General features: G+C 35.9%; 1 protein-coding gene and 1 long non-coding RNA gene across 2 annotated transcripts in view; one reads left to right on the top strand and one right to left on the bottom strand.

The window, feature by feature from the left end:
- TSBP1 (testis expressed basic protein 1) overlaps positions 1-12534 on the bottom strand; it is a 64960-nt gene that overhangs the window by 35366 nt on the left and 17060 nt on the right. The window contains exons 9-14 of the mRNA XM_037736298.1: positions 10655-10688; positions 8077-8115; positions 7454-7474; positions 3787-3807; positions 3081-3101; positions 2600-2620 (exon numbers count right to left, since the gene is read on the bottom strand). Coding sequence (XP_037592226.1) covers positions 2600-2620; positions 3081-3101; positions 3787-3807; positions 7454-7474; positions 8077-8115; positions 10655-10688 — 157 coding nt within the window. The remainder of the gene's footprint in view (positions 1-2599; positions 2621-3080; positions 3102-3786; positions 3808-7453; positions 7475-8076; positions 8116-10654; positions 10689-12534) is intronic.
- LOC108300098 overlaps positions 6158-12534 on the top strand; it is a 17112-nt gene continuing 10735 nt past the window's right edge. Inside the window, exons 1-2 of the long non-coding RNA XR_001823250.2 lie at positions 6158-6667; positions 8329-8330. This is a non-coding gene — a long non-coding RNA (uncharacterized LOC108300098). The remainder of the gene's footprint in view (positions 6668-8328; positions 8331-12534) is intronic.

Here is a 12534-nt window from a genome sequence, read left to right as displayed (position 1 = left end):
AAAAAAAAAAAAAAAAAAGAAAAAAGGAAAAAGGATATTTAGTATTTACTGCAATATTTCAGCCCAAGGTGAAGGTTTTTATAGGATCCTTGCCAACCTAAGAGAGACTAGGGAAAGGTGAAACTTTGCCATTAGGTATTAATATTACTTACAGCAGGGAAAGATGAAACCCTTCCTGTCAGTAAGAGTAGAAGATATTTCTTTTCAAGGGACTGTTCTTTCACTAATATCTTTATTTCTGATCAACTAATATGTTCCAGAGGTAGACATTAGAATAGCAAATAAGAATCCGGTTTCCTCTTCTCACAGCTTCCAGCTTAGTGGTGAGTGATAGAACAGTGACTGCTGCTTTAATTAGCTTTAGAGTCTGTGAGCAAAGAGTCAACAAAACCTGTTTTTTTTTGAGACAAGGTCTCGCTCTGTCACCCAGGCTGGAGTGCTGTGGTATGATCATAGCTCACTACAGTCTTGACCTCCTGGGCTCAAGTGATCCTCCCACCTGTCTCCTGAGTAGCTAGGACTACATCTGCATGCCACTATGCCTGGCTAATTAAATTTTTTTTTTTTTGTGGAGATGGAGTCTTGCTGTGTTGCTCAGGCTGGTCTTAAACTCCTAGTCTCAAGTGATCCTCTTGCCTTAGCCTCCCAAAGTGCAGGGATTATAGGTGTGAGCCCATGCCTGGCCAAAACCTTCAGTTGAGAATTTGGCCCTCAGTTGATTTTCGAGCTCTGATCCCCTAATGACCTGACAAATATCGAAAGCCTGTTATGTTATTTGGCAATACTGCTTACATAAGAATGATGCTTGATGTTAAACTGCATCTGAACTGGGAGAATTGTAAATATGTGTTAAGAAGCCATAGCTTTGGGCTTCCCTGAGTGTAGTGACCCATGTATTTGGTCATATTTTTTATGAGATCTCTGCAGGTAATGTATATGGGGTTCTTATAGGAGATTTTAGTTCCTGGTGGACCTGTGGGGTTTCTAAGCCAGGTCAGCTCTCAACTGACAGGAGACCAAACAGAATAGGTCCTAGGTGGCTATGTGGACACCTACATAGATACGACAAGTACTACTGCCACAACAGGGGGAAGGCTGATAATGCCCTTGCAGGCAAGCTGTGCTTCCTGCCTTAGGTCCTACTGAGTAGACTGGTGCCAGATGAGAGCTGTGGTAATCTTGTAAGTCTGCATGGTTAGTTGAATTTAAAAAGACCACATCCTCATCCAGTGGGCATTGCAGTTAACAGTCCTTCACTTCAATGTCCCTCAGGATGAGAAATATCCAAGTTCTGACCAATAATCCCCAAACTTTTAACTCTGAATTTTTTTCTGTGTAAAACACCTAGAAGGTGGCTTTCCAGCTCTGGATACCCTTGGCTATGAGCAGTAGACAAGTTATATATTTAGATATTATGCTAACTTAATATTTGCTTTGCCTGTTTCTACAAATACGTGTCTTTGATTCTGAGGTAGAACTCTTGGGGTACCTGCCCTCTTGACATAAGTTACTAAATCCTTGAATAGGTAATCACTTCAAAATGTATTTCTTCAGTTTTTCTGTATTTTCTTCCTCCCTTTCCAGTTTTAATTTGTCACCTCTTGTACCTTTATTTTTATTCTCTTTTTCAGCGTCATTTATGTTCATTTCTTTTCTTTACTCTCTTATGTGCCAATTCACTTACTCTTTCTCCTTCGATTGTTTTCTTTCTACTTTTTTTCTTTTTAAATTTTATTCTATTTATCTCTCTTTAACCTGCATCTTCATTCTTTATCTGTTACTATTTGTGTTACTCATTCTCTTACTTTATCTCCCCTAGGCCTTTACTATCCTTCAATCTCAACATTAGAAGTTCATTTTATTCATTGTTAATAACCTATTATAACACCCAAAAATGAAAGCGGAAAGAATGAATAGTAAAACTTCAGTCTTAATTTTATTAACTAAACTATCCTCTTACTTTTTCTTGAGAAATGACTCCTGACCCTCAGTTTCCTTATCTCTAAATACGGGGACAATAACTGTCTTACCCATTGCCATTTGAATGTTGTTCAGATGCAACAATGTAATGTACATGAGCATTAGAAAAACATTAGGAAGACATTATAGGGCTCACTCAAAGAATGTGACTAGGTTGCTAAAAGTTGCTGAAAATAGAGCCTAACTCTGGTGAGAACTTTTCAGGGAAATTAAAAAGGAAATGAAACTTAGAATTTGCATTATTTTACAAAGTGAAGATAATCTAATAAGGGAAAAATTATTTGCGTGGAAAGCAAAGCAGGAAGTTGAGGTGCTGGGTTCTAAGTCTTTATTAAGTATTGGCTCTACAGAGCTACATTATAGCTGAAGTGGAAACAGCTTAGGAAGGACCATCTCTAGGGGGATTTTTTTTACTTTGCATTTCAGCTTCATAGCTCATATCTTCTTATTGCAGAACCTGGATGAGTTCAATGTGAAAGAGTACTGGGTGGGATTATGAGGCAGCAGAAACACTTGACCATTGAGTCCTTGGGCATGAGTCATCGAAATAAAAATAGATTGATGTTCTAAGTATTGTAAAGTACCAAAAGGCATTATAATTGAAAATCAGATGACTTACCAATGGTTTTTTGAGAGAGCTCTAAAAAAAAAAAAGAGAGAGAGAGAGAGAAATCAGTAGCTATATGTATTTTTTAATATATACTTTTTATTTATATACTTTCATTTATATAGTTCCGCCAGTAGGAATCTGCATCCTAATCTCAAGTTCAGCTGCAGTTGAGTAGTAGAAATGGTGACTTTCCTGCTATGGCAAACTAGTACATATCAGGGCCTCCTCATTTAAACATCCCTTGTGTGATGCTGAGAAGCCATTGGAAATCTACAAGGGTTAATCCCCCACTTTGTAGTTTCTGTTTATTAGTGATGTGTACATTCACAGTTATTCATGACTTACTGAAATGCTAGGTAGAAGACAAATAAGAGGTTGAAGAAAATGTGAACTCCAAACCCTTGAAATCCCAACATGGAAACCAGGTAGCGATCCCTAAGATACTGAAGGAAAGAAAAATGCTCACTGGATAATCAGATGGCAAACTTACTGATAGGTCCTGTAGCTCTAGCTGTGAGAGAGAGAGAGAGAAAAAGAAAAAGATCTCAGTATACTTCACCACTGTGAAGGAAATCCCCATTTCCCAACACCCGCTCTAGGGAGTATCATAGATAGAAACTCTGGGAAGATCAAGAGTTGCTTGTATGGCGAGCCTCAGGCGGGCTCCCTGATGCACAGCATAAGGGACCTACAGGAAAAGAGGCCTCCTCCTGCTTTCAGTGAGGGTTGAAACTCTTCAGAGGGTTGGGAAAGACTCACTCCATATTAATCTGTTATGCTTCTATTCCTCTTCTTACATTTTCTTGCCCCTTGCCCTCAATTTCCTTAGAGAAATGGTTTATTTGAAAAGCGTACCTTCTGTTGCTGATGGATCATTATGACTATTACTAAGAGGGCTGTTTTGGTTGATATTTTTAAACATTAGCCTGTGAGATTTCTTAATACTTCATGCATGGCCTCTTTGCAAACTATGTAATAGGAATGCTGGAGGAGTCAAGAAAGACAGTGTTAAGAAAGCATGTCACCCCTAAACCTCAGTGTCACACAATATACCCATTAGCAAGCCTGCATATGTACTCTCTGAATCTAAAATAAAAGTTGAAATTATTTAAAAAAATGCAGGGCAGATCAGGCACCAGGATCTTGTAGGTCAGACATCGAAGGGACCAGAGTGGAAAAACAAACTTGATACTTACGAATAGGGGCTGCGAATTGCACTGAAATACAAAAGGGAGGAAAGTGTGGTTTGACATTGACAGAATTTCCATTTTACCAGTATTGTTTTTAAAGATACTATGGAGTAATTCAACTAGAGGGAGAAGAACTACTGTGGATCTGCAGATAATCTTAGCCTGGCGGCCCCATAACCCTCCAACCAGATTAAATCATTCAGCATCCATCTTAAATGAGAAATTTAAGTAATTAAAAAATAATAAATATAAATAATAAAAATAAAATAAAAATTTAAGTATGAATTATTTGACTTTCCCTTGTCCTAAACTCAGTGACAGTTCAGGACATTGTGTCTGATGTCTTGGGCATCAGAAGGTGTCAGAAGATTTGAATATAATTAAGAAGTATGAGTGAGAAATCCTGCATGGGTGGAAATGGCAACAGTTAGGATGTGGAGAGGACCCCATATCTCACAGAAGGCCGAAGAACATCAGAGGAAACAGAAAAGGAACCACTTATAGGTCCAATAGTTCCAGCTAAAATATAGGAAAAACAAAATAGAACTAATGAGGAAGTACTGTTTGCATTAAAATTCTTTCTGGGAAACCATCACAAATGTAGACACCAGGAGCAAAATTTCCACTTCAATGAAGGAACAAGTAAAGTTTATAAATGCTTCCTTCTTCACCTGGGAGGACCCCGTTACCGCTGGGATCTGCCAGCTGGAGCTGTAGGATGCACGTTTAGTCAGGCAGGGTTCCTTTCCCTTCCCTGGCAGGTGTCCTGCTTGTGTCTCAGAGATTACACAGGCCATTGCCTGTCTTCCAGCTGGCTAATTTAAAGTTGCTTAGCTAGAATCTATAGCCTCATCTTCTGATGGAGACAGTGGGAATTCCTGTCTCTGTAGTGATTTTGGACCTTATTCAACAGAGTAACTTGGCCTGCCATATATTAATATAAGATGGAATAGAAACTGTTAGGTAGGCTTAAGGCATTTATAGGTATGAGTTGTGGGCAAAACAATTAAGTTACTAGACCCACACACTTGTTAATAATGCAGTAACAGTCTTCTTCTTTATGACCCCCCCCAACACACACACACTGCACCACACCTCTCTATACCTCATAGACTATAAGTGATCCTCTCACCTTGGCCTCTCCAAGTGTTGGGATTACATGTATAAGCCACTGTGCCTGGCCTGGTATGTGCTTTTATGATACCTACCCAGTATCTGCTCTCAAAGTTTGACTTGATTATTTTAATAATGTTTCATTTGTATAAATACTCCGAGAGGAGTAGACACAGGCTGTGATATATTGTGAGCTTTAATTCTCAAATCATTTTTTTCTCTTCTCTTCAAAGTTAGTCCTGCCTCTGGGGCTCAAGCTCTGAACTTCCCCAAAAAGGAAGGATGGAAATGTGTTAAGAAGTGAATTAAACCCTGATGAGTTTCACCTTTCTTGTCTTTGGCTTTAGGGTCACACTTGGTGTGGGGAATCTGCAGGGATGGGAAAGCTGGTTAAACTTGGACCAAGTGCTCTCATCTTTTTATTTCCTTTCTTAGGGCAGAGAATTAACATCCTGTAGAGCAATGGTTCTTAAACTTTTCTGTGCACACAAATCACCTGGGGATCTTGTTAAAATGCAAAGTCTGATTTAGTAGGTCAGGGGTGGCCAATAGGCTGAGATTCTGCATCTCTAAAACTCCAAGGTGATGTTGATGCAGGCCCTTGGACCCACTGTAAGCATCAAGGCCATAAAGGGCTGGAAAAATCTCAGATCAAATAAAAGTCATTGTTTCCATTTACTATTTTTTTCCTTTCCTTTTTTTTTTTGAAGACCGTATGCTTTAATTTTAAAATAATCACATATGAACCAAAAACACTATTTCTACCTTTTCTCCTTCATTTCTGGTAAGAGACTGAATCCAGATTTAGATTATAGCTTAGGTTAATTTTTAACTCAACAATGTTTATTAGAAAGCAACTGTTTTAATTTTTTTTCAAGGGAACAGCAGAATGACAAACATTTTGCCAAAAGGTGAATTATCTTTGAAGTTCTGAATGTTTGAACCAGATTTGGATCATATTGATGATGGTCCCTTGTGATAAGCTTGTTTCTTTTAGATAATCTTCAACCTAAAATTACTAATTACTGAAAAATCAGATTAATGTATTATTTTTATAATAAAACAGCAAGGTAAAAGTCTGGAATATATGGAGCGTCACTTGTGCACCATGTAATAATGAATATTTAGAAACAAATTCAACACTGAAACACTTAAAGGAAATTTCAGGGGATATCTCCCCAATTACATATACAAGGAAGCACTGGTCAGATTCATTTTAAGTAGTCATAAATAATTTCAAACGTTTATTAAAACACATAAATATTAATAGAAAGTCAACATTTTCTTAGACCTCTTCAGCTGATTGTTTATTTTTCTATAACCTATATATGGATGTTTTCCCCCCTCTTGAGATAATGTTCTAAATATAAACAAGCTACCTGATGTAAATTTGCGTGATTTATTTAAACAAATGTGTAATTTTGAGTACAGAATTCAACTGTTACCTCCAAAAAAGAAACCTTTTTAATAGAATTTAACAGAAGTTGTGAAACTAGAATTTTTCCCTCTAAGATTAACTGGAAATTCATTGTAAATCAACCTAATTAACAGAATTTATTACTCCACTCTGGAAAATGCTGTCAGATAACTAAGGAATATATATGGAATAAATGTACATATGTAAAATATGGTTACTAGAGTTAGAAATGTGCCAAAGTCCATTTATCCCAAATCCTGTCTGTAAAGAAGAGGAGGGGTACATTGGTAAACATTTTAGAGTGCTTAAAAATGCCAAAAACAAAATGGTAATTTCTACTTGGATAAAGTTAAAAAAGTTAAATGTCTGTAAAAAAGTGTCCTGTGTTCTTCTACTCCAGCATGGTCTCATTTAAAGTAAGAAAGCCCTAAAATACTGTTGCAGAGAAAATATTAACTAGGTTGTTACCTTATTAGCCTAAATATTTTTTTCCATTTTGTTAGATTTTGCCTTTCTTTTGGAAGGAAGGAAGGAGAATATTCAGGATTATAAAAATGAATTGGGAACATTTTTTTTCCTTTCTAAATCAACTTCCTCTCATGTATCCTTTACTCTCTATTCCCAACCAGTGCTTCTTCCAGAGATGTATGCCATAATTTCATTTAAAATTTTATCTAGATAGTTCTTTCAGATTTATTCTTTGTTCATAGCAGGGGATATACATATCACACAAACATCAGTGACAGTCTGAGGACCCTTGGTCGGTGAGCTGGGACTCACTGCATGTCACTGAAGTTTTCTTGGTGGGTGTTAAGTGGAATGGCCACCATCAAGCCTCTTTCTTTGAGCGTTACTGGGTTTTCTCACAGGGGGAATCTTTCTTCCTTTCACTTGACCATTTTTTGTTCTTACCTCTCTTCCCCTTTGTTGTTGAATCTTAAGATTTTGGAAAAGTTAAAGGTAATAGCACTTTCTTACAGAGGCACCCCAGTTTATTAAGATAGGAATAGGGAGTAAAGAAGGGGAAAAGAATAGACAATTTGCAAAGGAAATAAAAAAATCTAGGAATATGAATGTCTTACATAGTCTAACAGTGTAGTAAAGCAAAGCACATGATAATTAAAGGGCAGAAAAAGAACTTACTAACAGGTCCTGCAGTTCTGGCTAAAATACAAACAAAAATGGTGAGTTTGGAGAGAGCACAACTCAAGGATGTTTATCTCAGGGAGTTTCAGATCAAGCATTTACGACATATTTGATTTACATGGAAAGGCAGCAAAAAGGATAGCAGGCATTTTCCTTTTTTCCTTAGGAGATTGTTAAAATCATACTCTCTGCAGTTATTTTTCTTATTCTTATTTTTTACTGTCTTCCTGCTTAAATCCTTCTAAAAGTTATAGACAACTTTCCCCGGCCCCAGAATCTTTTTCACATTTTTATTAATTATTCTGGTTTGTATTATCAGAGTTTCCACTTTGCTAAATGAAAAAAGTAATCAGCCACTTAGAGGATCTTGAAATCAGCCTCACATTCCTCACACTGGTAAAAGAAAGAACAGTAAAATTGCAAGTTTTTCTCCTGTCCTCCATCTTTATGTGCCTTCTCCTCCCCACACACCCCATTCCTCTGGTAGCAGGCACATTGTAGAAGATAAAAATCATTACACATGGTATGCACGTATCAAAATATCACATGTATCCCATAAATTTGTACAATTATTATGTGTCAGTAAAAAATAAACTGATTTGTAAATATGGCAAACTTACACAGAGGTTCTTCAGTTGCTTTTATACATTGAATACTACCTATAATAAAAATGGAAAAGAATAATATTACTTAGATTTAGACCTCCAGAGGGCACAGAGATAGACAATCTCATTCCCTCCTCCCCCTCCCCAAGTGTGGTACAAACAGTCTAAGGTTAAAGACCTGAGTCCCAGTTTTGCTATTCTCTAGCTCTGTGATTTTGGGGAAGTCACTACATGTTTTGAACATTAATTTTCTCATCTCTAAAACAGAAGTTGTATCCCCTGTCTAACTTATATTGTGAAGTTGCAGTGAAAAATCAGGAGTAATAACAGAAGGGAAAGCTGAAAAGTTGGATTAGAAATATTATGGAAAGAAATATTCAGTAACTATAAACGAATGAAATACTTCAGCAAAGTAGTAAGCTAATTTATTTTCCTTTATTCTGCTTTAATTTTTCCTCTTATTTCTGACTGTCATTTGGTAAGTTCTGAGTCTTGAACAACAGAACATTATAATTTGCACTTAATTGTTTTTATTTTTTACTTATTAATCTGTTATTTTAACCTTTAAAATAACCCTATTTTCTTGTGTACCTTAGTACTTAATTACATCCTTTTAATCTCTGTTGCTTCTGTCTTGAGAAATAACTGATCATATTTTAAGATGTTGAAAATTTTGCAGTTATTTTTCTCTTAAAATAATTGAATAATTTGTTTCCTTCTTTGTATGTAATTGTTTTTGCTTATCTGCTACTTTGCTGTTTTGGGGAAGGAAATAGTAGCTTTCCCCAGAAATGACAGGATCTACTCTCAGCATTTGGGAAGAGATGTCAGTTTTTCTGTGAGGTATTTTAGGCTGTCAGTCACTGAATTGTCAGTTTCTCGAGAACGTGAAACCACTCTCACCACCAAATAAAGATAATTTTAAAAGGACAGCTTTCATATACCTAATATTTTTAAAGATTTATGATATTAACCTGTATTCAGAATGACAAGTATATTTGAATTATGCATATTTAATTTTGATCAATTGGTAATGACTGTCTGGAGATGAAAAGAATTTTAGGATACATGTGGACTGAGCAGGAAAGAGAACCATGATCAATTACTGATGTCTGCCATGGGCCAAGGCATGAGCAGAAATGAAACACAGGTCATATATATATTCCATTCCTGACCTAAAGTAATAGGCAATAATGAGGAGAAAGGAAATTCTTTTTTTTTTAGACAGAATCGCTCTCTGTCACCCAGGCTGGAGTACAGTGGCACAATCTTGGATCACCGCAAACTTCACCTCCTGGGTTCAAGTCATTCTTGTTCCTCAGCCTCCCGAGTAGCTAGGATTACAGGCATGCAACACCATACCGGGCTAATTTTTGTATTTTTAGTAGAGATGGGGTTTCACCACGTTGGCCAGGCTGGTCTCACACTCCTGACCTCAAGTGATTCTCCTGCCTCGGACTCCCAAAGTGCTGGGATTACAGGTGTGAGCCACCGCACTGGGCCAAGAAAGGAAATTCTTGAACTGAGTATTTTGTGGTCTTTCCCAGTTGAAGGCAAATAAGCAGGGCAGCGAAAGGTATTTACTTGTTGTCTTACAGAGTAAAGGAGCAGATAAAAAAAACTTACACACTCTCTCTCTCTCTATATATATACACATATATATATAATATATAATATATACATATACATAATGTATATTATATATATTTTACTAAACTTACTCATGGATCCTTGAGGTAATATCTATATATCTATATATATTATATCTCTATCTATATATTATATATATATTATATCTCTCTATATATAGCTATTACCTCAAGGATCCATGTGTCTAAACTTACTGATGGATCCTTGAGGTAATAACTATATATATATAAAATATATTATAATAATTATATATATAATATATTATAACATATTATATATTATATATATAATTATATATAAATATATATAATATATATAAATTTATATATAATATATATAAATATATATATATTATATATATAATATATTATAACATATTATATATTATATATAATTATTATATATATAATTATATGTTATAATATATTATATATATAATTATTAGAACATATATATTATAAATATAATATATATATTTATAAATATTATAATAATTATAATATAATAAATATTATATATAATATATATAATAATTATAAATATTTATATATAATATAATATATAATATATAATTATTATATATTATATATAATATATTATATAATATATAATATGTTATAATAATTATATATATAATATATTATATATATTTATATATGTAATATAATATGGAACTGCATTTGACTAAACTTACTAATGGATCCTTGAGGTAATATCTATCTATATATTATATATATATTATATATATATAATATATATAATTATGAGTAAGTTTAGTTAAATGCAGTTCCCAAAGATGGTGAGAATTATCAAACTTTGCATAGTCATTTAACAGCTAATGTAAGACAAATAAGACTAATGTCCATCCTTTCTCCACTGAATATAGGGAGAGTTCATTCTATGGTAGCTTGCACAATTTACTGTCAAAGTTAAAAAAACTTACTCATGGATCCTTGAGGTAAATATATATATATATCCTGCCAAAATATTGAATATTGTATGTTTTGGATTAAAGACACTGTCTCTGTGGATATTCTTCTTAATGGGAACGTCAGAGTTAGTTCTTTTAGCAAGTACCACATTTTCTATACAAGACAGAATTCCTGATTATCTTTGTGGGGATCACAAACTCAGTGTCATGAAGGGGCCCAGCAGGTCTCATGATTCTGAATCTCCTAGTTATAAGGGTTAGAGATGGTGAAAAATCCGTATCTACCCAGAAGCATTCAATTCGAAATTTAAAATAATGCTGTGCTGGCCAAACAAAGCACATCTACAGGTGGCACTGGGCCAGTGGTGGCTAATGTGGGACCTCTATTTTCAGATAGGAAGAGACGAGTTAAGTGAGCACCATCTATACTTCAACAGCAGTGCAGTTTGAGGTCAGCATCATGCAGGTTGTGGCCTGAGTTGGGATAGGGTAAGTGAATCCCTTTCTTTTCATTATTTTAAGGACAGGTATTGGTTGGATCACATTTAATTAAAACCTGTGAGTGATAAACTTGTTCAGATTGTGAAGCATCTGGATGTTTTGATACCTTTTAGAAAAAATAATGAAATATGATATATTTAAGATATATTTAATTCCATCTTTGAACAAGAAACAACTTTGCTAGTAGGAAATGTAACCATAAATCTAGCAGTCAATATGAAAAATTTTGTAGCAAAAGCACATACCTCAGAAAAAAACCCTGTCCAGCCAGGGTTATCTGTTTTGGATTTTGTGTTGAGTTCCTCACTTCTCTGTTCCTCATTCCTGTCACAATCTTCCCTTCATTTAGAAAATGTGCTCATTTTTTTTTTTTGGACAATCAATTGAAATCAGTTCCAAAAGGTTTTTTTAAACTTTATCTATTTGATTTTCCTCCCTTCTCCATTTTTTCCAGCTTCCCTTACTTTTCTGTTCTGTATTTTTGACATGGAGTCTTATTCTGTCACCCAGGCTAGAGCGCAGTGGCACGATCCCAGCACACTGCAACCTCCGCCTCCCAGGTTCAAGCGATTCTCCTGCCTCAGCCTCCTGAGTCGCTGGGACTACAGGCTTGCGCCACCACACCCAGCTAATTTTGTATTTTTAGTAGAGACAGGGTTTCAACATGTTAGCCAGGCTTGTCTGAAACTCCCGACCTCAGGTGATCCGCCTGTCTCGGCCTCCCAAAGTGCTGTGATTACAGGCAGGAGCCACTGTGCCTGGCCTCGTCTCTGCTTTTTTTTTTAAGTCAGAGTTTTGCACTTGTTGCCCAGAGTGGAGTGCAATTGTGCGATCTTGGCTAACCGCAACCTCCGCCTCCCAGGTTCAAGAGATTCTTCTGCCTCAGCCTCCCGAGTAGCTGGGATTACAAGCATGTGCCACCACACCCAGCTGATTTTTTTTTAAGTAAAGATGGGGTTTCTCCATGTTGGTCAGGCTGGTCTCAAACTCCTGACCTCAGGTGATCCACCCACCTGAGCCTCCCAAATTGTTGAGATTACAGGCGTGAGCCACCACACCCAGCTCTGTTCTTTTATTTGATGAATTTTCAACTGGTTGTTGAAATTAATTATGTAACTGACTTGAAATTTTAATGAGAGATTAAATAACTTGCCTATGTTCAAACAAAGAGTAAGTGGGGAGCTGGAATACAACTCCAGTTAGTCTGGCTCTAGAGTCTGCAGGCTTAACTGCTAGGCAATAGTTCTCTGTAAATTGAAAATACTTTTTAATTAACATGCAAATTTATTTTGAAAGTAATTTTTAGGCTGGGCTTGGTGGCTCATGCCTGTAATCCCAGGACTTTGGGAGGCCGAGGTGGGCGGATCACAAGGTCTAGAGTTTGAGACCAG

The sequence above is a fragment of the Cebus imitator genome, unplaced genomic scaffold, assembly GCF_001604975.1.
Source record: "Cebus imitator isolate Cc_AM_T3 unplaced genomic scaffold, Cebus_imitator-1.0 Scaffold24, whole genome shotgun sequence".
In the NCBI taxonomy this organism is placed as follows: Eukaryota; Metazoa; Chordata; class Mammalia; order Primates; family Cebidae; genus Cebus; species Cebus imitator.
This window is presented reverse-complemented; position numbering and strand designations above follow the sequence as displayed.